This window comes from Ovis canadensis, chromosome 13 (genome assembly GCF_042477335.2).
Source record: "Ovis canadensis isolate MfBH-ARS-UI-01 breed Bighorn chromosome 13, ARS-UI_OviCan_v2, whole genome shotgun sequence".
Classification (NCBI taxonomy): Eukaryota; Metazoa; Chordata; class Mammalia; order Artiodactyla; family Bovidae; genus Ovis; species Ovis canadensis.
Window position 1 is genome coordinate 44,318,462 of NC_091257.1, and position 25,563 is coordinate 44,344,024.

Consider the following 25,563-nt stretch of genomic DNA (forward strand, 5'->3'; position numbering starts at 1 on the left):
TTGCCCTTTTACATGGAAAGGGGCTTCTCAGAGAAAGCTCATTAGATGGCCATTGTCTCCAAGGCAAGGTATTTGTGTTTTTGCCACACCATGTGGCGTGTGGGATCCTAGTTTCCCCAACTAGGGACTGAACCCATGTACCCTGCGTTGGAAGTGCAGAGTCTTAACCAATGGACCGCTAGTGAAGTCCTGTAAGGTATTGTAAATGGCACCAACTACTCACTATGTAAAATGGTACTGACTTGGTGGTGAGCTTAATGTGAAATTGTAAATCCATGACTTGGCCAAAAATGTGAAAGCAGGATTCCATTTACACCCAGACGTAGAGTAGAGGTCTGTGTCCCTGGCTCTGTCATCTGAAGCCTCCCAGGTATGCTATCCACTCCCTGCCACTTATAGGTCCACCTGTTTGTTGATGCTGAGAAAATAAGAAAAGGGCTAAAGTAGGGAAGTAGCTGTTAGGATGAACAGGACTTGTGTTCCAATTCCTGACTTGTCACTGGCCAGGTGACCCTGGGCAAGTAACCTAATGTCTCTTGGCCTCAGTTTCTCCAACTGTCAAACCAGGATTAATAGAAAACATTCATTTTTGTTTTGTGGGTTACTAAAACTTTGCCGACTAAGGTCCATCTAGTCAAGGCTATGGTTTTTCCAGTAGTCATGTATGGATGTGAGAGTTGGACCGTGAAGAAGGCTGGGCGCTGAAGAATTGATGCTTTTGAACTGTGGTGTTGGAGAAGACTCTTAAGAGTCCCTTGGACTGCAAGGAGATCCAACCAGTCCATTCTGAAGGAGATCAATCCTGGGATTTCTTTGGAAGGAATGATGCTAAAGCTGAAAGTCCAGTACTTTGGCCACCTCATGCAAAGATTTGACTCATTGGAAAACACTTTGATGCTGGGAGGGATTGGGGGCAAGGAGGAGAAGGGGACGACAGAGGATGAGATGGCTGGATGGCATCACTGATTCGATGGACATGAATCTGAGTGAACTCCGAGAGTTGGTGATGGACAGGGAGGCCTGGCATGATGCAATTCATGGGGTCGCAAAGAGTCGGACACGACTGAGTGACTGAACTGAACTGAACTGAAAACCAGGCTAAGTATTTTTGAGACATTTAATCAAAATGTAAGGAAGATGCTATGATTGTCCTTATTTTACAGATGAGGACATTGAGACTTTCAGTCACTCAGGTCATTTTCCTAGTGTCATATCAACAGATTTGAATTCAGATCTCTTTATTTCCACAGGCTGTTGAAAGTGAAAGTCACTCAGCTGTAGTCTGACTCTTTGTGACCCCATGGACTATACAGTCCATGGAATTTTCTAGGCTAGAATACTGGAGCGAGTAGCCTATCCCTTCTCCGACAGATCTTCCCCACCCAGGAATCAAACTCGGGTCTCGTGCATTGCAGGCAGATTCTTTACCAACTGAGCTATCAGGCTGCTGATAGTGAGTTAAATGATCACTAATCCCTCTCAACTCTAAAGTCTTAGAATTTTATGATTTAACCAAAACCAAAAATGAAGAAGGGGAAGACAAAGAGAAGGCAAGTGCAGGTAGAAGGCTTCCACCCAGAGGACTGGCTCAGGAAGGTTAGCTTCTCTTGGTCTTCGTCTGTTTTCCTCAGGCAACACAGGAGATTGGATGGATGCAGAGGGCAGGCAAAAGCCCAAGAATGAGAGCGTTCTGCTTCATCCAGGCTTTGCAGCAATGAGCACTACCCTCCGTGGCTCTACCTTCTTGTGAGATCTTGGCTGTGGGTTGCTATGGAGGACAGGCACCCCATCAATGTGGGTTCTGAGGGCCCACTGTGACACTGGCCTGGCTCTAAATAAGTGAAGGGAGCTCCTACCCCCACTCCCAAGGCAAAGAAAGGTGGTTTCATCTTGAAACGAATAATCAAATGGTTTCACTGGTGGCTCAGTGGTTAAGAATCTGACTGCCAACACAGGAGACACAAGTTTGATCCCTGGATGCGGAAGATCTCCAGGAGAAGGAAATGGTAACCCAGTATTCTTGCCTGAGAAATCCCATGAACAGAGGAGCCTGGAGGGCTATAGTCCACGGGGTTCCAAAGAGTTGGAAATGACTTAGCAACTAAAAAAAAAAACAAAAACAAAAAACACAGCAATGATCAAAGTGTCTACACCTAATTTTGTGTTTATGGCTTTGTATTGTTTTCCTTATAGAACTCCCCTATTTCTGCTGGTTACACAGTCTTCAGGTATGGCAAGACTATTCTTATCCTGACATTTTTGTTCATGAGAATGCAAGTCATTGAAATAGACTGAAGTAGGGCTCCTTGGCTTTAAAAAATATGGACTGGTTTTAAAGTAATGTTGAATTCAAATCATTTTTCTAGACTCTTCAATAGCTTCCAGAAATAAGGTTCATAAAACGCACCCATTAGCTATGCAGTTTTTACCAAACTGTGGAAGGCACTATGGAAGGCTTTTGTATTCCTTTAAAAAATGACTCTAGCGTTTTTCCAGTAACTGGTTGATACCTATGAAGCTCTTATTTAGGGCTGATCCATGGTCAGTGAGTTTGTTGATAATAGGATTAGTTAGAAGGAATGTAGCCTCAAGTACATAATGTCCCTCTTCACAAGAAAACATTAAAATTACCCCTTTGAGGGGACTTCCCTGACCATCCAGGAGTTAAGACTTTGCCCTCCAGTGCAGAGGGTGTGGGCCTGATCCCTGGTCGGGGAGTTAAGACCCCACATGCCCCATGGCCGCCAAAAAACCAAAACATAAAAAACATACTGTAACAAGTTCAATCAAGACTTAAAATGGCTCACATTAAAAAATCTTTTTTAAAAAATTGTCCTTTTGTTTTTTTCTCTTTAAATTAGCAATTATTAACATAAATGCCCTGATACAAGCCAAGGAGATTTTCTCCAAAAGTTATTCTTCCCCCCAAGAAAGGTTTTAACTTATGCTTAAGTTTGTGTAAAGTTTCTCATAATTGGTAGTGTTCTATTATTTTATCATGAAAACCAAAATCCTCTTTAAAGAACACATGTAAAGCTGACAAAATCTCAATCATTGTTAGTTTTGGATGCTTGTAGAGATCAACTGGGCGTGCATCACCAGTAGTTCAGCTGGTAAAGAATCCACCTGCAATGCGGGAGACCCTGGTTCGATTCCTGGGTTGGGAAGATCCCCTGGAGAAGGGATAGGCTACCCACTCCAGTATTCTTGGGCTTCTCTGGTGGCTCAGAGGGTAAAGAATCCACCAGCAATGCAGGAGACCTGGGTTCGATCCCTGGGTCGGGAAGATTCCCCTGGAGGGGGGCATGGTAACCCACTCCAGTATTCTTGCCTGGAGAATCCCCATGGACAGAGGAGCTTGGAGGGTTACAGTCCATGGGGTCGCAAAGAGTCGGACACGACTGACTAAGCATAGTGCAGCACAGAGATCAACTGACTAAATGGGAACTTAAAAAAGAGAGAGGCGAGACAGATTTAATCACCATAGTAGAGCTGATTATCTCACATTTGACAAGACTATATAACTTTATAAATAATTTAATCATCAATTTGTAAACTTTACAGGAAGTGTTAAATTATGGATGATGCCAATGTATATATATTGAATGTTTTGTACATATATTTATGTTGAATATATATATATATATATTGAATTTTTAAAAAAGCAATTATCTGGAATACTAGGTGAAAGGATACTTGGACATTGTGGTAAAATTTCCAAAAATTATATGCTGATGCAAAAAGGTGTATTTAATTAACACTCAGAAGGGAGTGAAAATTACGTGCTTTGGAAAACTTACAGATGACTTGAAATTATGAAGACACTGAGATAAAACTGTGTAGATACAACTATTCCCTGAATTGGGAAAAAGGTGATTTCTAAATTAGCATGTCTATCCCTTTTAAATGTGCATATGAAATGTATTTCCTAAATATTAGATATAATTGACTATTTCACTTACATCTATCAAAGTTTATATAAACTGTTAAAAATGAATCCATGAAAAAAATTTTTGGCCATTCTTGTTGGAAAAAAAAGGCAATCCCTTTATATATGAATACAGTCTCCTTATAATGAATTAAAATTTCTGTTAAAATACACCTAATTCAGTTAGGACAGGTGAACTGACTTTGCTGCTGCTAAGTCGCTTCAGTCGTGTCCGACTCTGTGCGACCCCACAGACGGCAGCCCACCAGGCTCCGCCATCCCTGGGATTCTCCAGGCAAGAACACTGGAGTGGGTTGCCATTTCCTTCTCCAATGCATGAGAGTGAAAAGTGAAAGGGAAGTCGCTCAGTCCTGTCTGACTCTTAGCAACCCCATGGACTATTAGCCCACCAGGCTCCTCCATCCATGGGAGTTTCCAGGCAAGAGTACTGGAGTGGGGTGCCATTGCCTTCTCCGGAACTGACTTTATATCATGTTAAATATTTGAATTTTCTCCCTAGGAATGAAAAAGTTGTGAACTGCTTACACCAGAATCTTAATGCACTTTTTAGGCTGGTTTGCTTTCCTTGGGGAAGAGGTGGCTCCACTTACTTTGCCAAATGGGGCCAAGATATTCCTAATTTTGTGGAAGGTATGTGAACTTTTATCAGTAAGTAATTTGCAAGGTCAGATAACATGCACATACAAACAATACAGGTTTCCTCACTGGGGGATAGTTAATATTAATAGATACTCAAGATTGCTCAATAATGTGATTTTTCTATTTCCAGAGCAAGAAATTCTGTTATCTTCCGCTACCAAATTAAACATGTTATACCATTTGTTAAGGCCAATAGGTCACTGAGATTCTGTTTAGACTCTGTTCAACTTTTTTCTGCCCCTTGTCTCTCTGTCTATTACGCTTTCTGTCTTAGGAATTATCTTTCTTTTTTTATTGTTGTTTAGTCTCTAAGTCATGTCTGACTCTTTTGCAATTCCATGGACTGCAGTCCATCAGCCTCTGTCCATGGGATTTCCCAGGCAAGAACACTGGAGTAGATTGCTATTTCCTTCTCCAAAAGATTTTCCTGACCCAGAGATCAAACCTGCGTCTCATGCATTGGCAAGTAGATTCTTTACCACTGAGCTTATTGGTGGACTGTGAACTTGAACTTTTTCTCACAGCAGCATGAAAGTGAATTAAACACCACTCATTTTCTGATTATATTTTCTTATTCCCTGACATGGGTAGCTTAAGATAAGTCGAAAGCTTTGAGGGACAAAACACTGTACCTCTTACCTCTCTGAAACTGTAAGTCGCTCAGTTGTATCCAACTCTTTGGGACCCCATGGACTGTAGTCTGCCAGGCTCCTCTGTTTACAGGATTCTTTAGGCAAGACTACTGGAGTGGGTTGCCATTTCCTTCTCCAGGGGATCTTCCCCACCCGGGGATCGGACCCAGATCTCCTACTTTGCAGGTAGATTGTTTATAGTCTGAGCCACCACAGAAGTCCCTTATATCTGAGGTCACAGCATCTAATTCTTGGCTGACATTGCAACACTGTTTTCTAACTTTTGGCTCAGCTGGTAAAGAATCCGCCTGCAATGCAGGAGACCTGGGTTCAGTCCCTGGGTTGGGAAGATCCCCTGGAGAAGGGAAAGGCTACCCACTCCAGTATTCTGGCCTGGAGAATTCCATGGATAGTATAGTCCATGGGATTGCAAAGAGTCAGACACAACTGAGCAACTTGCACTTTTCCAACTTTTCCCTCTCTAGCCCTGTGGGAATACATACAGTGCTACTGACTTCTTGGCTTCTTAAAAGTAAAGCAACTATATTCCAACAGAAATTTAAAAAGAAAAAGTAGGCCTCCACCTGCAGTCTAGAACTTGCAACCTGTACCAGGTAATTTACACATCTCTACAACAGGAAAGAGGCTGGAGAAATCGTACTTCACTTCTCCAGAATTTTCCTTTCTTCAGGGAGGTCCAGGTTGCCCCAGCAGTTCAATGATCCCTTCAAACAGGTACTGTGTGTGTGTGTGTTATTCAGCTTCCCTACCTGTTCAATGAGAGGATGTTTCTTCTGTAAGACATTAAAAAAATTTTTTTATTGGATTATAGTTGATTTACAATGCTGCGTTAGTTTCACGTGTGCAGCAAAGGGACTCAGTTATACCTGTATTCACTGTTTTCTTTTTTTTCTTTTTTTATGGACACTTTCCCCATATAGGCTATTACAGAGTATTGAGTAGAGGTCCCTGTGCTATACAGCAGGTTATTATTTATTTTATATTTACTAGTGTGTATATGTCAATCCCAGTCTTCCAATTTATATCCCTCTTATCCCTTGGTAACCATAAGTTTATTTTTTTACACCTGTGACTCACATCTATTTTGTAAATAAGTTCATTTATAGTTTTTTAGATTTCACATATAAGCAATACCATATATTTGTCTTTCTGTGTCTGACTTACTTCACTCAGAGATTGACATCACTAGTGAAGATAACAGTCTCTGAGTGAAGCAAGTGTCTGAAGTAGTGAATGTCATCTTCACTAGAGATGACAATCTCTAGGTCCTAGGTCCATTTATGTTGTGGCAAATGGCATTGTTTCATTCTTTTCTTATGGCTGAATTATATTCTCTTTAATTTTTTATTGGAATACAGTTGATTTATAATGCTGTGTAAGGTACTTCTCAGAACTGGAAAGTTGGTTCAATAGCATAATCAAACAAACCATCAAGTATCAATTACTACTGTCTTTTCAATACTACTATTTTGAAATATTTGCTTCATATTTTATTTTTACTTTTGATTAAGATCTCTATTAATCTTTTTAAAATGTAACTATTTTTAAAATGGTTTTAGATTTATGAAAAATTTGCAAAGTTGTTCTCAACTATCCCTCACCCAGCTTCCTCAATTATCTTCCACACACAGTTTCATGTCATTATATTTCAGAGACATTTACATGGATTATAATTTCAAATATTAGTTCTTTACCAGTATTTTATCTTGTTTACCTTTCTTGAGAGTCGCCATTTATTCCTGTGTTGGAATACTTTCTGCCTTTTATGATTATCACCTTCTTTTGGGATCTTTTCCTTCTTTCTTTGTTTTCTTATTCCCAGCTCTTTTATTCCTATCCTCCATATCCATTTAAATACATTGCATCTATTACCTCACAGACAACATTCAGTCATTTTAAAAATCATTTTTGTCCCTTTAATCAATTTCTTTCCAGTATTCTGTCAGCCTTTGTGCAACTGTCTATTTCTGTTCAGGATGTTGAATTTCTGAGTTATAGTGTTTTTTCATATCTGCAATTTCTCATTTGAATTTATATTAGAGTTTTGTATTGTTTGCTTTGCTCTGTGAGCTTTTTAAAAAGCATGTTCAATCATTAGCTGAAAAAGTTTGACTCTTACTTTCTTCGTTTTGTGTGTTATGCTTACTTCTACTCATGATGAAGTACGTTGGATTTTCCTGACCCACAAAAACAGGTCATTCTGGAACTTTGAGATGTTTTGAGGAATAAACTCAAGTTCTAAAACAGTGGGACTCAAATGCTACATTTTTGTAAGGAGGGGATGAGGAAGGAAATGAACTTGCATTTACATATGCATAAAATACCTTTCAAGGCTTATGTTAATAATTGATACCTTTGATTGCCCCTAGCATATTCAAAAGCAGAGACATTACTTTGCCGACTAAGGTCCATCTAGTCAAGGCTATGGTTTTTCCAGTGGTCATGTATGGATGTGATAGTTGGACTGTGAAGAAGGCTGAGTGCTGAAGAATTGATGCTTTTGAACTGTGGTGTTGGAGAAGACTCTTGAGAGTCCCTTGGACTGCAAGGAGATCCAACCAGTCCATTCTGAAGGAGATCAGCCCTGGGATTTCTTTGAAAGGAATGATGCTAAAGCTGAAAGTCCAGTACTTTGGCCACCTCATGCGAAGAGTTGACTCATTGGAAAAGACTGTGATGCTGGGAGAGATTGGGGGCAGGAGGAGAAGGGGATGACAGAGGATGAGATGGCTGGATGGCATCACTGACTCGATGGACGTGAGTCTGAGTGAACTCTGGGAGTTGGTGATGGACAGGGAGGCCTGGCGTGCTGTGATTCACGGGTTCTCAAAGAGTTGGACAAGACGGAGCAGCTGAACTGAACTGAAGAGCAAGATTTGGAGAGATTTTTGCATTGCAAGCCTTTTTGTACCTCTTGAATATTGAACCATGTATGAATTTAAAGTGCCCTGGAAATTTAAAAAAAAAATCTGTAAGAAAAAGCAAACCACCCAGTTAGTTGCTTACTCTGTTTATTAGTTCAAGGGTGCCCTCTTCTGTCACTATAAGTGATGTGCAGTTTATAAATAAATGACAACGTAGAGTTGGGGGGTTCATTCTTCTGATTCTTTGATGCTACCTGGCATCTGTAGGGCTTTTCTCTTCAGCCACTTCCTTCTTTATTTTTGCCATCAGGCCTGCAAGGGACGTCCCTCCCTTTCCAAGGTGCCTCTCTCAGCCACTACAACTCTGCTCCCTCATGCTTTCCAAGCCCCTTTCTCTCCATTTCCAGGTACCAACGCTCTGCCATGGAGGTCTCCCCAAAACCCATGCACTGGAGGAAGAGAGTCCCGCTACTAATATATAAATATATTTTACAAATTATTGAAGGCAATTTCATATGAGGTTTTCAATCAGCAGTTGACATAAGATAGATATTTCACATATTTTTCTGACTTTATATAAATGTAACGTACTGTAAATGTTCCTCTGAAGCTTGTTTTCTCCTCTGTTTTTTTTGAGATTCATCCCTTGGATATGTGACTACTTCACTGGCTTTTAACTAGGAATATATTATTCCACTGTGTGACTATATGTGTCTAGTCTTCTCTTTATAGGGATTAAGGTCTTTTTCTGCTATGTGTAATAACTTCTGTGAGCAGTCTCATATACAGTTGACCTTTAAACAGTGCAGGGGTTAGGGATGATGAAGCTCTGCACAGTTGAAAATCCACGTATAATGAGTAGCTGGCCCTCTGTTTTCAGGGTTCAGCATCTGCGGAATGAACCAGCTGCATTTCTTGTAGTACTGTAGTACTTACTATTGAAAAAACTCTGCATATAAATGGACTCCCCCAGTTCAAACTCTTGTTGTTCAAGGGGCAACTGTATGTGTTCATGCATGCATGGGTAAAAATCTATACTTAAAGGTGGAATTTCTGGGTATTGGAATAGGAATGTCTCTACTCCAAATCGTCCTCCAAAAGAACTGCAAAGATTTTTACTGCCAAACCAGCACACGAAAATTCGTATCCCTTTATATCCTTGACAACACTGTTATTGCCAAGGCTTTTATTTTTTTGCCAATCTGTGCATGAAATTATTCTGATTTTGTTCTATTATTTCCAGTGTTATTGAGATGTAAATGACTGGATAAGCTTGGAGCTTCCTAGGTGGCGTAGTGGTAAAGAATCCATCTGCTAAGGCAGGAAACGCAAGAGACGCAGGTTCAATCCCTGGATCGGGAAGATCCCTTGGAGGAGTAAACAGCAACTCACTCCAATACTCTTGCCTAAAAAATTCCATGGACAGTGGAGCCTGGAGGGCTACAGTCCACGGGGTTGCAAAGAGTCATACATGACTGAGTGACTGAGCACGCGCACACACACACACACACGCATGCACATGGTGAATAAGTTTAAGCTGAACGACATAACTTGATATGTATATATTGTGAAATGATCAACATGTAAGTTTAGTTAACATCTATCCTCTCAAATAGTTTCAGCTCTCTTTCCTGTGATAATTTTTTATCTATTCTCTTAGCAATTTTCAATATGCAATATAATATTGTTAACTATAGTCACCATGTTGTACATTATATCCCTAAAGTGTATTCATAGTAATCAAAATAGTATCCTATTGACATAAAAACAGACACACAGGCAAATGCAATAGAATTGAAAGTCCAGAGATAACCTCCCAAATACAGTCAACAAACATTTGACGAGAGCGATATGAAAGTCACTCAGTTTTGTTGGTTGCTTTGCAACCCCATGGACTATACAGTCCATGGAATTCTCCTGGCCAGAATACTGGAGTGGGCTGCCATGCCCTCCTCCAGGGGATCTTCTCAATGCAGGGATGGAACCCAGGTCTCCTGCATTGCAGGTGGTTTCTTTACCAGCTGAGCCACCAGGGAAGCCCACAGAAAAGACAGTCTGTTCAATAAATGATGCAGGGAAAGCTGGATATTCACAGAAGGATGAATAGACCACTCTCACCACTCACTCAAAAAATTAACTCAAAAAGAATGAAAGACTCAAACATAAGACCTGAAATCATAAAACTCCTAGAAGGAAACAAAGAAAAAGCTCCTTGACATTAATCTTGGTTATGATTTTCCAGAGATTACACCTACAGCCCAAACACAAAAGTAAGATAAATAAATGAGATAACTCCAAACTAAAAAGCTTCTGCACCACAAAAGAATCACCAAAATGACAAAGCAACCTACCAAATGGGAGAAAATATTTGCAAATAAAAACTCTAAGAAGGAGTTAATAGCTAAAACATATAAGGAACTCATACAACTCAATACCAAAAAACAATGATTTTTAAATTGAATAAACAGAGGAACTGAATAGACATTTTCTGAAAGACAACTTACAAATGGCCAACAGGTGCAAGAAAAGATGCTCAACATCACTCATCATCAGAGAAATGCAAATCAAAACCACAAGCTATCACCTCACACCTGTTAAAATGACGGTTCCCAAAATGACAAAAGATAACAAGTGTTGATGAGGATGTGGGGAAAAGGGAACCCTTGTGCACTGTTGGTAGGAATATGAATTAGTGAAGTTACTCTGGCAAACAATATGGAAGTTCCTCAAAAAATTAAAAATAGAACTACCATATGATCCAGCAATTCCACTTCTGGGTATATATCAAAAGAAACAAAACTGGTTATCTCAAAGAGATAGCTACACATCCCATGTTCATTAGAGCATTACTTACAATAGCCAAGACATGGAAGCAACCTAAGTGTCCATTGATGGATGAATGATATAGAAAATGTGATATCTAGATAGATAATGAAATAATAGTTAATACTGAGCTGACAAAAAGGAAATCCTGCCATTTGCAACATCATGGATGGACCTTGAGGGCATTGCTGCTGCTGCTGCTAAGTCACTTCAGTCGTGTCCGACTCTGTGCAACCCCATAGACGGCGGCCCACCAGCCTCCCCCGTCCCTGGGATTCTCCAGGCAAGAACACTGGAGTGGGTTGCCATTTCCTTCCCCAATGCATGAAAATGAAAAGTGAAAGTGAAGTCGCTCAGTCGTGTCCGACTAGTAGCGACCCCATGGACTGCAGCCTACCAGGCTCCTCTGTCCATGGGATTTTCCAGGCAAGAGCACTGGGGTGGGGTGCCATCGCCTTCTCCGACTAGGTAAAATAAGTCAGACAAATACTATATGGTATCACTTATATGTGGGATCTAAAAGAACCAATTCAGAGAGGTACAACTTCCAACTGCAACATAAATTACTCTGATTTTAAATGGAGCAATCCTTGTTATAGGTGAGACTGGCATTTTTCATATATATGCATAGTTGTTGTTCAGTCGCTCAGTTGCGTCCGACTCCTTGTGACCCCATGGACTGCTGCAGCGTGACACACCTCCCTGTCCTTCACAATCTCCTGGAGTTTGCTCAAACTCATATTTCTATTTATGCTTCCTTTCCTGTGAGTTTCTCATCAGATTCTTATGCTTACTTTTCCATTTGATTCTCTTCTTTTTATTGATGTATAGAAATTCTTTACATATTTAGGACCCTACTTTTTTAGGTATTGCAGGTTAAAATGTCTTTCCCAGTCAATGCCACCTCTTTCTTTACATGTTGTCTTTTGATTCATGGAAGTCTTAAATTTTAATATAGTCAAGTTTATCTCTCTTGAAGTTTGCACTTCTTACAGCTTACTCTAAAAAGTATACCCTGTCAGTCACAAAGTTATTTGCCAATATTTTCTTCTCTCAATTTTAAGTATTTTGTCATATTTAAGTTAGAATTGACTTTTCTATATCATGTAAGAGCTAGGTATTTCTTGATTTCACATGAATAATCAGCTGACTTGGTTATTCAGAGACCTATACTTTCTTTCCCACTGATTTTAAATGTCAACACAGTTATAAAGTGAGTTCCCAGATTCATGTTGATGTATGGCAAAACAAATACAATACTGTAAAGTAATTAGCCTCTGATTAAAATAAATAAATTTATATTTAAAAAATAAAGTGAGTTCCCACATGTGTGTCGTCTATCTCTAAGCTCTTGATTCTGTGCAATTGGTCTATCTGCCTTTCCCATAAATTTAAGGCACTTCAATGCTTGTCCTTCTCAGCCACCCTTGAAACTTGGTGTCTTATACTCCTGATACAAGCCATGATGGTGTGATCACTCACCTAGAGTCCTGGATATCCTGGAGTGCAAAGTCAAGTGGGACTTAGGAAGCATCACTATGAACAAAGCTAGCGTAGGTGATGGAATTCCTACTGAGCTGTTTCAAATCCTAAAAGATGATGATGTTAAAGTGCTGCATTCAATATGCCAGCAAATTTGGAAAACTCAGCAGTGGCCACAGGACTGAAAAAGGTCAGTTTTCATTCCAATCCAAAAGAAAGGGAATGCCAAAGAATGCTCAAACTATGCACCATTGCACTCATTTCACACGCTAGTAAATTAATGCTTGAAATTCTCCAAACTAGGCTTCAACAGCACATGAACCGAGAACTTCCAGATGTTCAAGCTGGATTTAGAAAAGGCAGAGACCAAATTGCCAACATCTGTTGGATCAAAGAAAAGATAAGAGAATTCCAGAAAAACATCTACTTCTGTTTCATTGACTACACTAAAGCTTTTGTCTATGTGGATCATGACAAACTGTGGAAAACTCTTAAAGACATGGGAATACCAGACCACCTTACCTGCCTCCTGAGAAACCTATATGCAGGTCAAGACACAACAGTTAGAACCAGACATGGAACAATGGACTGGTTCCAAATAGGGAAAGGAGTACATCAAGGCTGTATATTGCCACCCTGCTTATTTAACTTATATGCGGAGTACATCATGTGAAATCCTTGGCTGGATGAAGCACAATCTGGAATCGAGATTGCTGAGAGAAATATCAGTAACCTCAGTTATGCAGATGACACCACTGTTATGGCAGAAAGTGAAAAGGAACCTCATCAAGAACCTCTGATGGAAGTGAAAGAGGAGAGTGAAAGAGCTGGCTTAAAACTCAACATTCAAAAAACAAAGATCATAGTATTCGGTCCCATCACGTCATGGCAAATAGATGGGAAAACAATGGAAACAGTGACAGACTTTATTTTCCTGGGCTCCAAAATCACTGCAGATGGTGACTGCAGCCATGAAATTAAAAGACGCTTGCTTCTTGTAAGAAAAGCTGTGACCAACCTAGACAGCATGTTTAAAAGCAGAGACATTACTTTGCTGACAAAGGTCGGTCTCTTCAAAGCTATGGCTTTTCCAGTGGTCATGTATGGATGTGAGAGTTGGACTGTGAAGAAGGCTGTGCACCGAAGAATTGATGCTTTTGAACTATGGTGTTGGAGAAGACTCTTGAGAGTCCCCTGTTCTGCAAGAAAATCCAACTCATCAATCCTAAAGGAAATCAGTCCTGAATATTCATTGGAAGGACTGATGCTGAAGCTGAATCTCCAATACTTTGGCCACCTGATGCAAAGAACTGATTCATTGGAAAGGACCCTAATGCTGGGAAAGATTGAAGGCAGGAGGAGAAGGGGATGACAGAGAATGAGATGGTTGGATGGCATCACCGACTCGATGGACATGAGTCTGAGCAAGCTCCGTTAGATGGTGAAGGACAGGGAAGCCTGGTGTGCAGCAGTCCACAGGGTCGCAAAGAGCCAGACACAACTAAGCGACTGAACAACAAGAAGCCGTAGACAGTCATTCTGTTAGCACAGGCTCATGACTGGAATTTTAAATTCCCTCTTATGTTTTTTCTCTTCTAGTTATACCATTTACCTTATTGTGAGTCAAACTGCACACATGTGATTCATCCAGTGTTTCTAAATGTTTTTTAAAAATTCTAAATGTTGGAGAGTATTTTTCAGATATGTAGTCTGCTGTAGCTTGTGTTCATTTACTCAGCAAATTCTAAAATGTTTCTCTCCTTACATTTAACTACTATTATTCACATCTTTGAAACTCTTCCCATCATACTAACATAAGCCCTTTCACAGTATCACAGCAACCCTCATGCCATCTGCACACGTTAACCGTCTTCCTTTACTTCCAGTGCATGCCATGCGGCTTGCTGGGAGAAAGCCGGTTTGAAGAACATTTTGCAAGTGACATGCATCAGGTGGTTGATGAAATTGCCTGTGCCCTGCTGCCGATTATCCAGGGTGAAAATTTCACATTTTTTGGCCACAGGTATTTAACCTCTGTTTTAATTTTTTTTTTTATTGTTGTTGTTGTTGTTTTTAAACCTCTGTTTTGAAAAACATTTGGGGGACTTTTTTCCACCACAGATCCATGGTTAATGTTGTTTTAGTTTGGTTTTGATGTTTTGTCATTGCTTGAAAGAATGATTGACTCAGTATGGTTAGAGCTCTTCTCAAATGAGAAAGTCAGACTGAAAGAAGTCCTAGTAGGGACTGAAAAGATGGAAAGGCCTAGTGCTGAAATGAACGAAACCTCTCCTTCAGGAGTGTGTAAATCCTAGGCTTCTCTTGGTATCTTCTCTTTTGAAAATAGCCCCAGCATGTTGGGTAACTCCGACCAGCCATGGCTTTTACAATTGGCCAGTCTGTACAATCTGCCTTTTAGGCAGAAAGCATTAAGATTTGTAAAATCAAGACTCTAGCAGCAACGTATATCCTATTTATTTTTTAAATTAAAAAGGATATAAATAGTATGTATTTCTTAAGCTAGTTCAGTTCAGTTCAGTCGCTCAGTCATGTCCGACTCTTTGCGACCCCATGAATCACAGCACGCCAGACCTCGCTGTCCACCACCATCTCCCGGAGTTCACTCAGACTCACATCCATTGAGTCCGTGATGCCATCCAGCCATCTCATCCTCGGTCGTCCCCTTCTTCTCCTGCCCCTAATCCCTCCCAGCATCAGAGTCTTTTCCAGTGAGTCAACTCTTCACATGAGGTGGCCAAAGTACTGGACTTTCAGCTTTAGCATCATTCCTTTCAAAGAAATCCCAGGGTTGATCTCCTTCAGAATGGACTGGTTGGATCTCCTTGCAGTCCAAGGGACCCTCAAGAGTCTTCTCCAACACCACAGTTCAAAAGCATCAATTCTTCAGTGCTCAGCCTTCTTCACAGTCCAACTCTCACATCCATACATGACCACAGGAAAAACCATAGCCTTGACTAGACGGACCTTAGTCGGCAAAGTAATGTCTCTGCTTTTGAATATGCTATCTAGGTTGGTCATAACTTTTCTTCCAAGGAGTAAGTGTCTTTTAATTTCATGGCTGCAGTCACCATCTGCAGTGATTTTGGAACCCCCCAAAATAAAGTCTGACACTAAGCTGTAGAATTTTAAGGTTAAGTCATAAATATCAGAGTTCTGTCTGCCTCTTACTCAGTTCGACCTTTGGCAACTTCCTTGGGTTTCTGAATTAAGTTTCTTCCTATGTGAAACTTGAATGATAATGGCTCCATTTCTGAGGATTAAATGAATAATAACCATAAATTACTTGGCATTATGGTAAAGATTCAGTACATTTTGGCTCCTGAATTATATATACACACAGATACGATTGAGGAAAAAAAAAGAAAAGAAAAATCGAAGTATCCATTATCCCAGATAATCCTTCAGAATTTTGATGTGGCTCCATAGTATTTTTGCATGTGGGGATCCTATTTTATATTTCTTCCTAATTATTCCCCCCACTTAAACTATTGCTATGGAGATCTGCTATCACCGCAAGATGACTATCAATTCCTTTTAAGATAATACTTATTTCTATCTTTTTTTCTGTTATAAAAGCACTCTGATGACATTTTTTGTAGAAAATTTAGTATACATTTCTTATAAATTTCTTAAGGATCACATGTCCAGAATTTAGGTTAATGATATACACACTGATAGAGCACTTGATAGAAATTTCCAAATCACCTTCAGTTTACACTCCAGCAGCAATGACCATGGAACTGAGTTTCCTTTGTTCATTGCCTGAAGATATTTGCAAAAAAATGCTCTCGATCAATACTGTCTACAAAATATAACTACGTAATGTCTACAGCAGTTCATAAACTTTTTATTCCTGGCATTGCTTTAATACTGGGTTGACCAAAAGGTTTGTTTGGGTGTTTCTGTAACACAGTATGGAAAAACCCGAACAAACCTTTTGGTCAACCCAATACTTCTAGGTGCATTGAGGGGATCAACGAGATTTTATGTGTGGTTTATCTATCAATATTTACCATATTAGAAAATAAAACTATGAATCTTTCAAGATATTTAACATTAATAATCCCCTTATATGCCGATATAAAGAATACATATTTTATGCAAGACTATATTCTCTCAAAAAAGCACTGTGGGAAGAGTGGCACTATTTTACACTTTGGCACACATTTAATGCCTGGCTTATTAGAAGGCAGCTAAGATTCTCTCTTTTGCATTCCAACTGTGCTGATAACCCATGACATACATAGCATATGGAAAACTCAACTATGCTCTCATAAAAAAAAAAAAAAGAGTTTAAAAGGGAAACATTTTAGCAATATTCTAAAAATGGCTTTAACCTCACAGACCACCTGAAAAGGTGACAGGAACTCCTGCAAGTCCCCAGACTATACCTTGAAAACTGCTGATAAATATTAAATACATAGTGACATCTATCTTTCAGGGAGGAAAGGAAATTTAAATTGATTTCAAGACATGGTGGAAATCAGTACTCAATCTTAGTTTGAATTATCTAGGATGTCTTGAAACACTGCTGATATGGCTGCAAATCATTGAAAACCTACCATTTACAAATAAGTTAGCTATTATTCAACTAATGTAAGCTCTCCTTTGGTCTGTTTCTTGATCGTTGCTGTGTTTATGCTTGTTCTTGTGGATTTCTGATGTATTACCATGAGTTTTGTTGAATAGTTATTATCATGTTTTTCTTCCCCAAATGTAGTATGGGATCTTATACTGCTTTTTTTACCGTGCTACATCTCAAATAAAAATATAATCTAGAACAGTACATTTATTTGTGTCAAGTATAAGCCCTCCTTATGTAAGTAATTTCATTTTCCTTAGGGAGGGTGGTGGAAAGGAGAGAAGTGCAGTGGGGAAATCAAGTCATTGTTTTCCTTTCTGGTGAGTTTTGATCCAGTAGACACCGTGATGAATAAAAGATAGTATTGGTTAATGAAACACTCAAATGTCTTTCACTGTCATCTTCTCATCTTTGCTCTGAAATGCACTTTAACTGTTTCCTGGTCAGTGCCTGCACTGGCCCAGGCATCTCCGATGAAAACTATTGATTCTAAGTGTATTTTCCTCCATTCTGAGTCAAAAGAGAACTTTCAGCAAACTAACTGGATCATTCTTTTCTTTTTAATAAAAAAATGTTTGTTTGTTTGTTTGTTTGTTTTTGGCTGTGCTGGGTCCTCATTGCTGTGCACAGCTTCCCCTAAGTTGCAGAGAGCCAGGGCTATTCTCTAGTTGTGGTGCAGGCTTCTCATTGCGGGGGGCTTTGCTGTGGAAAGAGGCTCCAGGGCGCACAGTCTTCAGTAGTTGCTGCACGTGGGCTCAGCAGTTGTGTCACACAGGCTTAGCTGCTCCCCGGCATGTGGGATCTTCCTGGACCAGGGATTGAACCAGTGTGCCCTGCACTACCAAGGCAGATTCTTGTCTGGTGGTCAGGTACTCCTGTCTGCCATCAGGTGATGTTCTGTAAGCACTTCTGTGTCTGAAGGTGTAGTCCTGACGTATCCCTGGAGAGAGACGTACTCTGCGTTCCACCTAGGTCTCCGCCATCTTGTTCTCCCCGCAAGGCAGATTCTTAACCCCTGGACCACCAGGGAAGCCCTGATCAGAGAATTCTCAAGTCACCAAAAGGCAGAGTAGAGAGCGTTCAGTGTCTGAACAGGTGCTTTAAATGAAATGTCAGACTAATGTTTTTACTGTTTCATGTCAAAGGCCCAAATTCGTTTCCTCAAAGATGATTTGTGTGAAGAAGAAATTGCCTTTGCACTAAAGAAAGTGGGAGGCATGCCTGAGGATTTTGTTGATGACGACGAACTGAGTCAAGAATCTGTTACCAGAGTGTTAGCAGATCTTCACATTTTGAATGATACCATCCAAGTCATTAAGGCACGTTTTCTCTCTCTCTTTTTTAAAAAATTATCTATGGAAGACGCAGCTTGGCTGTTCTCTGAGGACGCTTATCCAGGAAGGCAGAGTTTGACTTGTTTTCTTTTGAGGCCCACCTGTGATATTTTTGTTGCCTTAAAATGGAGCCTGGGCATGGAAATTACATCAATCAAGGATGAACAGGGCATCTTTATCTTTTTTAAAAAATGTGGTTCAATGTGTGTTGGGTTGGCCAAAAGTTTGTTTGAGTTTTTCCAGAAGATCTTACAAAATCCCCAAATGAACTTTTTGGCCAACCCAGTATGCTTTATCACATAAAAAACATTAGTTGCATAAATTACTAATGTCAAAGGATGCTCATCTTCTTAGGGGAACAGCAGAAGGGGATCCCTACTTATTAAATATGTGGAGGTGATTCAGGACAAGGGAGTGATTTGCTTCTTGGGGGAATTTTGTTCCAGAACTCATTTGGCTCCATGACACCTGACTATTCCTGTCTCCTAAGAGGTCTCATTGACATATGATTCTTCTAATAGGACTGAAGTCCTAATGTTCCAGATACTGGCCCTAATAAACTGAAACCACAAGGTTCTCCCTTTTCTAACCTCCTCACAGCAGGTCCTGTGGGGCCAGCATTTGGCCCTCAGTCGCTATTATATACCATCATGCATTTCTTCAGTTTTGTCTGGCTCTTGTCTCCTTTGGGGAGGAGCTGGACACACAGGTCTGAGTTCCTTTTCTTTCTGCCACAAAGCCTGGAGCTGAACCTAGGGCCTCCACAGGCAGTGCCTGTGAGTAGAAGTTTATACAAATAGCTTTAAAAAAGAAAAAAAGTGGAGCAGACCTGAAGCACCTTGAGAACAGGGACAATCCTGTTCATGTTTATCACATCTCTGCGTTCACGCCAATGCCCACCTCTACTCCACCATTAGGGCCACTAGCTGCCCCGGTCTGTCATCTCTCTCCATTTCTACCCCAACCGTCCGAGCAAATGTGGTCCCCACAGGGCTGTGCTGTCTGTCTTCCTGGCTTAGCAGAGTCAGAATCCAAGAAACACCATTCCAAGTCTGAGATCCCGTACCCCCACCAAAGGAAACGCAATCCAGAGCACTATGGACATTAGTGACATACTGTAGGCAAAAGCTGCTTTTTAATTAAGTCTCGTACAAACATGCCTTCTGTGGAGGCTGTTCACCAGGATCCAGACCCCTGGCCTAGTGGCTGTGAGATTTGGACCCAGGGTCCCGTCTCTCAGAGGAAGGGATGCTGAGAGTAAACCCCTCAAGGTGTGGTGGGTGAGGATGCAAGGAAGTCATGTTTAGGAGACGCCGTGGATATGGCACACAACAAACCACCCTCGATTTTAAAAAATCCAACCCAACAATTCACTACCAGAGGTTCTGGTGACTTTGGGGAATTAACATTTGTTAAGAAGAAGCTTGAGTGTTGGAAAGGGAGCCAAGGTTCAACAACAGACCCCGAGAGAAATTGAAATAGAGAAGTTCATGACTCATGGGTCGTGGAGGAGGTCCACGGCGCACCTAGTGGAGCCACATGGGAAGGTCAAGGCCGACTGCAGGCAGAGAGGTGGCTGGACCTGACGGACATGCCCTTAGGCGTGGGTGGAGAGCTTTGGGGTTCCCCGGCTAAGTCCGGATTGGTCAATTCGAACCCCGAAGAGCTGGTTTTGGTAAACTTCATGGGAGGTTTATCTAAAAGGTACACAAGGGAAGGCTCTAGGGGGCCCAGAGCAGCTGTCACCTAGGCCGCTGGGGGAGGGTCACAACAGGAACTCACCCGTTCGTGACTCTGCACGTGCTCCAGGAGGGCTGAGTGTAAGGTCCAGGCTCTCACAAGCTGCCTGGCAGCACAGCATGGCTGCTGAGGCACCAATATTATAAAGCAGTTTAGCTAAACTCTCAAGAACTCTCAAAAGAAACCTCCCCCAGACTGAAAATAAAAGTCACTCACAAGGATATTCCACTCACAGAATAAAAAAAAAAAGTGTTTTAACAGTCTCACCCTCTCCGCAGCAAATCAAATCTCAGGAGCTACTTACAAGGATTCACATTCTCTCTTCAAATCTCAAATGTCCTAAGCTTGTTCTGGATTCTCTTCATTCTGCTTCTGCTCCTTCCCCTTCCTCGGTCTGCTTTCCTCTCTCCACCTCTCTGCAGCACTCAACTTTTCCCAATATACAGGAAATCAGGCCTGGAGTGTCCCTCCACCCTCTCCTTGCCCATCACCCACCCCCCAAGGCTCAAAGCCTGGAGGTCAAAAGAAAAATCCGAGGCAGGAGGGAAGGCTTTGCAGCTCCACTTCACTCAAGCTGTCCTCCTGTGCTACTCGGACGAACACACAGTCCTCTTCTCTCTCTGGGACCCTGACAACACACACGTCAGGCTGTCTGTCATCATCCCAGGGCTCTCAGATGTTCTCCTTAAAAAATTTTTTTTCTTTTCGTTTCTCTTTGGATCATTTCTATTAACCATCTTCACGTTGACTTTGCTCAGCTGTATCAAATCTACTGATGAGCTTGTCAAAGGAATGCCCTATTGCTGCTCCTGCTTATTTCTAGAATTTCTTTTGGACTCTTTCTTGCAGTCTTCACCTCTCTAGTGAACTTCCCTATTTGTTCACTTATGTCCATCTTTCCTATGAAACCCTTTGGCATCTCCATCATAGCGACTGTCAAGCCCTTGTCTGACAATCCCAACATCTGGGTCTTATTTGAGTCTTGCACATGTGTGCTGAGTCACTTCAGTCATGTCCAACTCTGTGCAACCCTATGGACTCTAGTCTGCCAGGCTCCTCTGTCCGTGGGGTTCTCCAGGCAAGAATACTGGAGTGCGCTGCCATGGCCTCCTCCAGGGGATCTTTGCCACCCAGGGATTGAACCGGAGTCTTTTATGTCTCCTGTTTTGGCAGGTGGGTAAGTTACCACTGGGCCACCTGGGAAGCCCATTTAAATCTTATTCTTTTAATTACTTTGCCTCTTGACAATGGAGTCATTTCTTGCTTTTTGTGTCTGATCATCTTTTTTTAATTTAAAGCTAGGTATCATGCATAAAACAGATATTCTATTGAAAAATATCATGCATGAAACTAACATAAATATATTTTATGATTTGAGCACATCTCCTCTGGCAGGCCATGAATGTAGGGAGTTGGGTCAATCCAGACTGGAGCTGAGCTGAGTTTCAGTTTTGTTGCTACTATGGGTACACTTCAGGGCAATGGTTCTCCCAAGTTACTGTGTGCTTACTGTGGGGACTGGACTGGAGAATTTTTCTCAATTTTTCTGTCTCTCTCCAGGCTCTCCCCACTGACAGCTGTAGTTTGGCCCCCTGTGTGTGATGCTAGCCTCTGAGGTAACAAGGGGAGCTGTTGGACATCCGAGCCAATCTTCAGCTTCAGTCTTAGTCAGGTCCTCTGTGTCTAGGCCTTGTGGGTGGGTCTGGTGGGTATCGGGTCGAAGTTTCCAGTCCCTCCCCAGTAGTAGAAGATTTTGCCTTGGCTTTTGTATAGAATTGGGGGCCTGGTGGCTCAGCTGGTAAAGGATCCACCTGCAACGCAGGAGACCCCAGTTTGATTCTTGGGTCACGAAGATCCCTTGCAAAAGGGATAGGCTACCCACTCCAGTATTCTTAAGCTTCCCTGGTGGCTCAGATGGTAAAGAATCTGCCTGCCTGTGGGAGAACTGGGTTTTATCCCTGGGTTGGGAAGATCCTCTGGAGGAGGACATGGCAACACACTCCAGTATTCTTACTTGGAGAATCCCAATGGACAGAGGAGCCTGGCAGGCTACAGTCTATGGTGTTGCAAGGATTCAGACACAACTGAGTGACTAAGCATAGCACAGGGGGCCCAAGACCCTTCCCATTCCTTCCCCCAGGGTAGAGGGTTATGTTTCCATCCCCTACATCCATGGGTCTTCCCATGTGCCCTGGGTGGGGGGCGTGGAGGGGGAGTGTTTGATGCCCCTGCTCCGACAACTGAGATTTCCGCTTGGTAGGAGGGGAGGACTTGACTGGGGGCAGGGTTAGTGTCCATCTGATGGTCATATCCAATTTCCTGCTGCCACCTGCCCTGGAGAGAGGGCTATTTCTGACCTCCTGCCTTGTTCCTAGTCTTTCTCATGAACCCCTAGTGGGGGCCGTGGACAGAAGCCTGTGAGTCAGTGTGGACTGCATCTGACACATCACCCCATGCTTGGTCCCCAGCACTTGAACATTTGCAGCTGGTTCCTTCTCACCCACATGGACAGCAGACACCCCTTCATCCTGTGCTCTGCCCACATGAGCCAGTCCATGTGACCCATCTCTCCTTAGAAGGGCCCAATTTTCCTTGGAGTTCGGTTTCTGGTTTGCCTTGCAAACTCAGCTTCCTGATGAGTTCAAGAATTTATGGTTTTGCAGTTTGTAGGGCTTTTTTCTTTGTTAGGCTACAAGTGGTGCTCCTGGTTTTCTACATTCCAGGCAGAAGAGGGAATTCTCGCCCGGACTATTGAAAGAGACAATCCTTTGTCCCCTTCAGTCTGCTCCACACATTGTACCAAAACGGATGACTGTCAAGTCCAGTCATGATGTGCCTTGCACTAAATCCTCCTGGTGGCTTCCTGACTCTCTTAGGATGACCAAATCCCTTCAGGAGACCTACACGTGGCCCTTGCTTGCTTATTATTATTTCTTTTTGGGCACACCACGTTGCATGTGGGATCCTAGTTTCCTGACCCAGGATTGAACCTGCACCCCTTGCATTGGAAGCTTGGAGTCCTAACCACTGGACCACAGGGAAGTCCTCTCGCTTGCTTCTTTGACCTCAATTTATCCCAATTCTCCATTCACTCATGGAACAAAAGCCATCTGGTTTGTGCTCACCTGGTCCCTCTTCCCCTACCATCTCTCTGCCCTTTGCCAAGTTTTTCCTATCTATTCAGATCTCAAGTCTAACTCCATGTTCCAGGGAGTCCCTGCTTGATGTCACTCCACCCCCGCTTGTCAAGTGTTCACAGATCACCCTGAACTTGGTGACTCATCTGTTCAATCGTCTGGTGACTTCATTAATGTCTGTCTCCCCAGCCAGTCTCTAAGTGGCAGGAGGAAAGGGACCGTGCTTACCCAAGTGTCCCTAGGGACTAACACAGCACCCAGCACCAGCTCAGCGAATGGTTTCCTGCTGTTGTGATGAAACTGAGAATCAGCAGAATCAACTCAGGGGCCCTATGTCCATAAATCTGCTTCTGTTCTGTGCACAGCAACCCTCTGCCAAACAATGGAGGGCTGGGGGATAGAGAGGTGGCCATTTCAGGGAAATGACAGTTAAAGATACTATATAGCTAGTCCCATTTTGTGTTGGACTGGGTACCCAGGTGCCACCTGACTGCACCTGACTATTCTAGAAGCCAGAAGATCTTGGAAAATAACCTGGACCACAGTGACTCTCAGACAGGTGCTGACATGTATATGTGCCATGGATTAAAAAAAATAAAATGTTTGTATTGCTGTAAACAGTAAAAGGGAAGGAAGTGAGGACTTGTTTGATTTAAATGAGCTTATTAATAGGAAAAGATTCTAGGGGGTGTCTATTATGAAATGTTACTAACCGGCTCCTTTATATTTGCAGCTGTGACACACCCTCTAAGACTCGTCTTTCTTGTGACATAACATGCTTTTCTGGATCTGAAGATATACCAGTGGTTATGGAAGGTGAAATGATTTTGATGGTTTGAGGTGTTTTATTGAGATATCTGATGATTTCCATGCCAGAGGTGCTGGCATGCCTTACAGCACAGATCTGATTTATTTTTTATTTTATTTATTTATTATTTTTTTAAATTTAATTTTTAAAAAATTTTATTTTTACTTTATTTTACTTTACAATACTGTATTGGTTTTGCCATACATTGACATGAATCCACCACGGGTGTACATGCATTCCCAAACACAGCCACTATGGAGAACAGTGTGGAGATTCCTCAAAAAATTGCAAATAGAACTGCCTTATGACCCAGCAATCCCACTGCTGGGCATACACACCGAGGAAACCAGAATTGAAAGATCTGATTTTTTAAAACGTCCTGTACTAGTACATAAATCCAGTCACACACTTTTTTTCATACACTACAAGGGGATGTGTGATATCCATGCTTTTTATCCTTAAACTATTGCCATACTTCAAGTAAGTGTCTTTTTTAAACAATTCACTTGTATAAAAATGGTCTGGTCAGTATAGGGTACAAACGCCAAACAAAAGTATTAGTGTTAACAACAACAACAACAAAACTCTCAACTGGCAGTTACATGGAGGAGAAAAGTGGTCCCAGTTTTATCTAGTGTAAATGGAGAGATGTCAGTGGTGTGTAAAATGAGAGAAGGCAGGTGATACCGCTGTGTACTGATAGGTCTCTGAGAGATTAAAAATTCAGGATGCACGGAACATGAGCCCATGGAAGTAACCCTACCTCTAGTGAGCTCTTAGAAAAGTAACACCCGGAAGTAAATCTGTGGGTGGCGGCGTCATCTGTTATTAAACACAATTCTGTTTTTTCAGCCTGGAAAGATGTAACCAGTGGAAGTGTTGTGCTTCCAGGACACCACTTCTATCTTCTGGAACATTCCAACACAAGCTTCATCAAGAATTACCTAACCAAGACTCTAGAAATATCAGTGCTCGCCTCTTGACAGATATCTCCCCTTCTTGGCCTTAAAACAGTCCAGTTGATTGTCTGCTACTCATCTCCAGTTTTGCAGAGTAGCTTAGGAGTTTGTTTCAGAGATTGGAAAATGATACATTTGCTGCTGTCAGGGTGATGTGTTATCTACAAATGTATTTCCCCACAGAGCATTTACGTATCTAGGGGATGAAAGACGAATGGGTCAAGAATACTTCCGGGAGGGTCTTTCTTCTTTGTATTAGAATCTCATTTGAGTCTCATCTGTGGAAGGTTTGTCAATGAAATTCCTGCTTGGTCAATGATTCATTTCTTCCTTTTGGTTATTCTGATAGTGAAAATCACAGACAGGGGAAGTGCTTGAGACGAAATGACTGTTTCATTAACACACTGTGGCCCAAAGCCTGATCTCACATTTTGAAATGTGCCCCATTCAGTGAGGAAATGTAGCCTACTGTTAAAATAAGACAGCCCCGAATAATCATTGCTGCCTGTCCTGCCAAGTCCCTGGAATGCCCGTAGCCTTCTTAGGTTCTCTTCTAAGGCGATCCTCCAACC

General features: G+C 41.7%; 1 protein-coding gene across 1 annotated transcript; it reads left to right on the plus strand.

Moving 5' to 3' along the window:
• The first annotated feature begins 1,524 nt into the window (after positions 1-1,524).
• On the plus strand, positions 1,525-25,310 carry OLAH (oleoyl-ACP hydrolase). Its single transcript, XM_069547195.1, is given in 9 exon segments — positions 1,525-1,596; positions 2,194-2,228; positions 4,449-4,579; positions 14,297-14,318; positions 14,320-14,433; positions 17,152-17,188; positions 18,159-18,286; positions 23,958-24,040; positions 24,885-25,310. Coding segments are annotated over 9 exon segments (753 nt in total). The 3' UTR covers positions 25,016-25,310.
• The last annotated feature ends 253 nt before the right edge of the window (positions 25,311-25,563 follow it).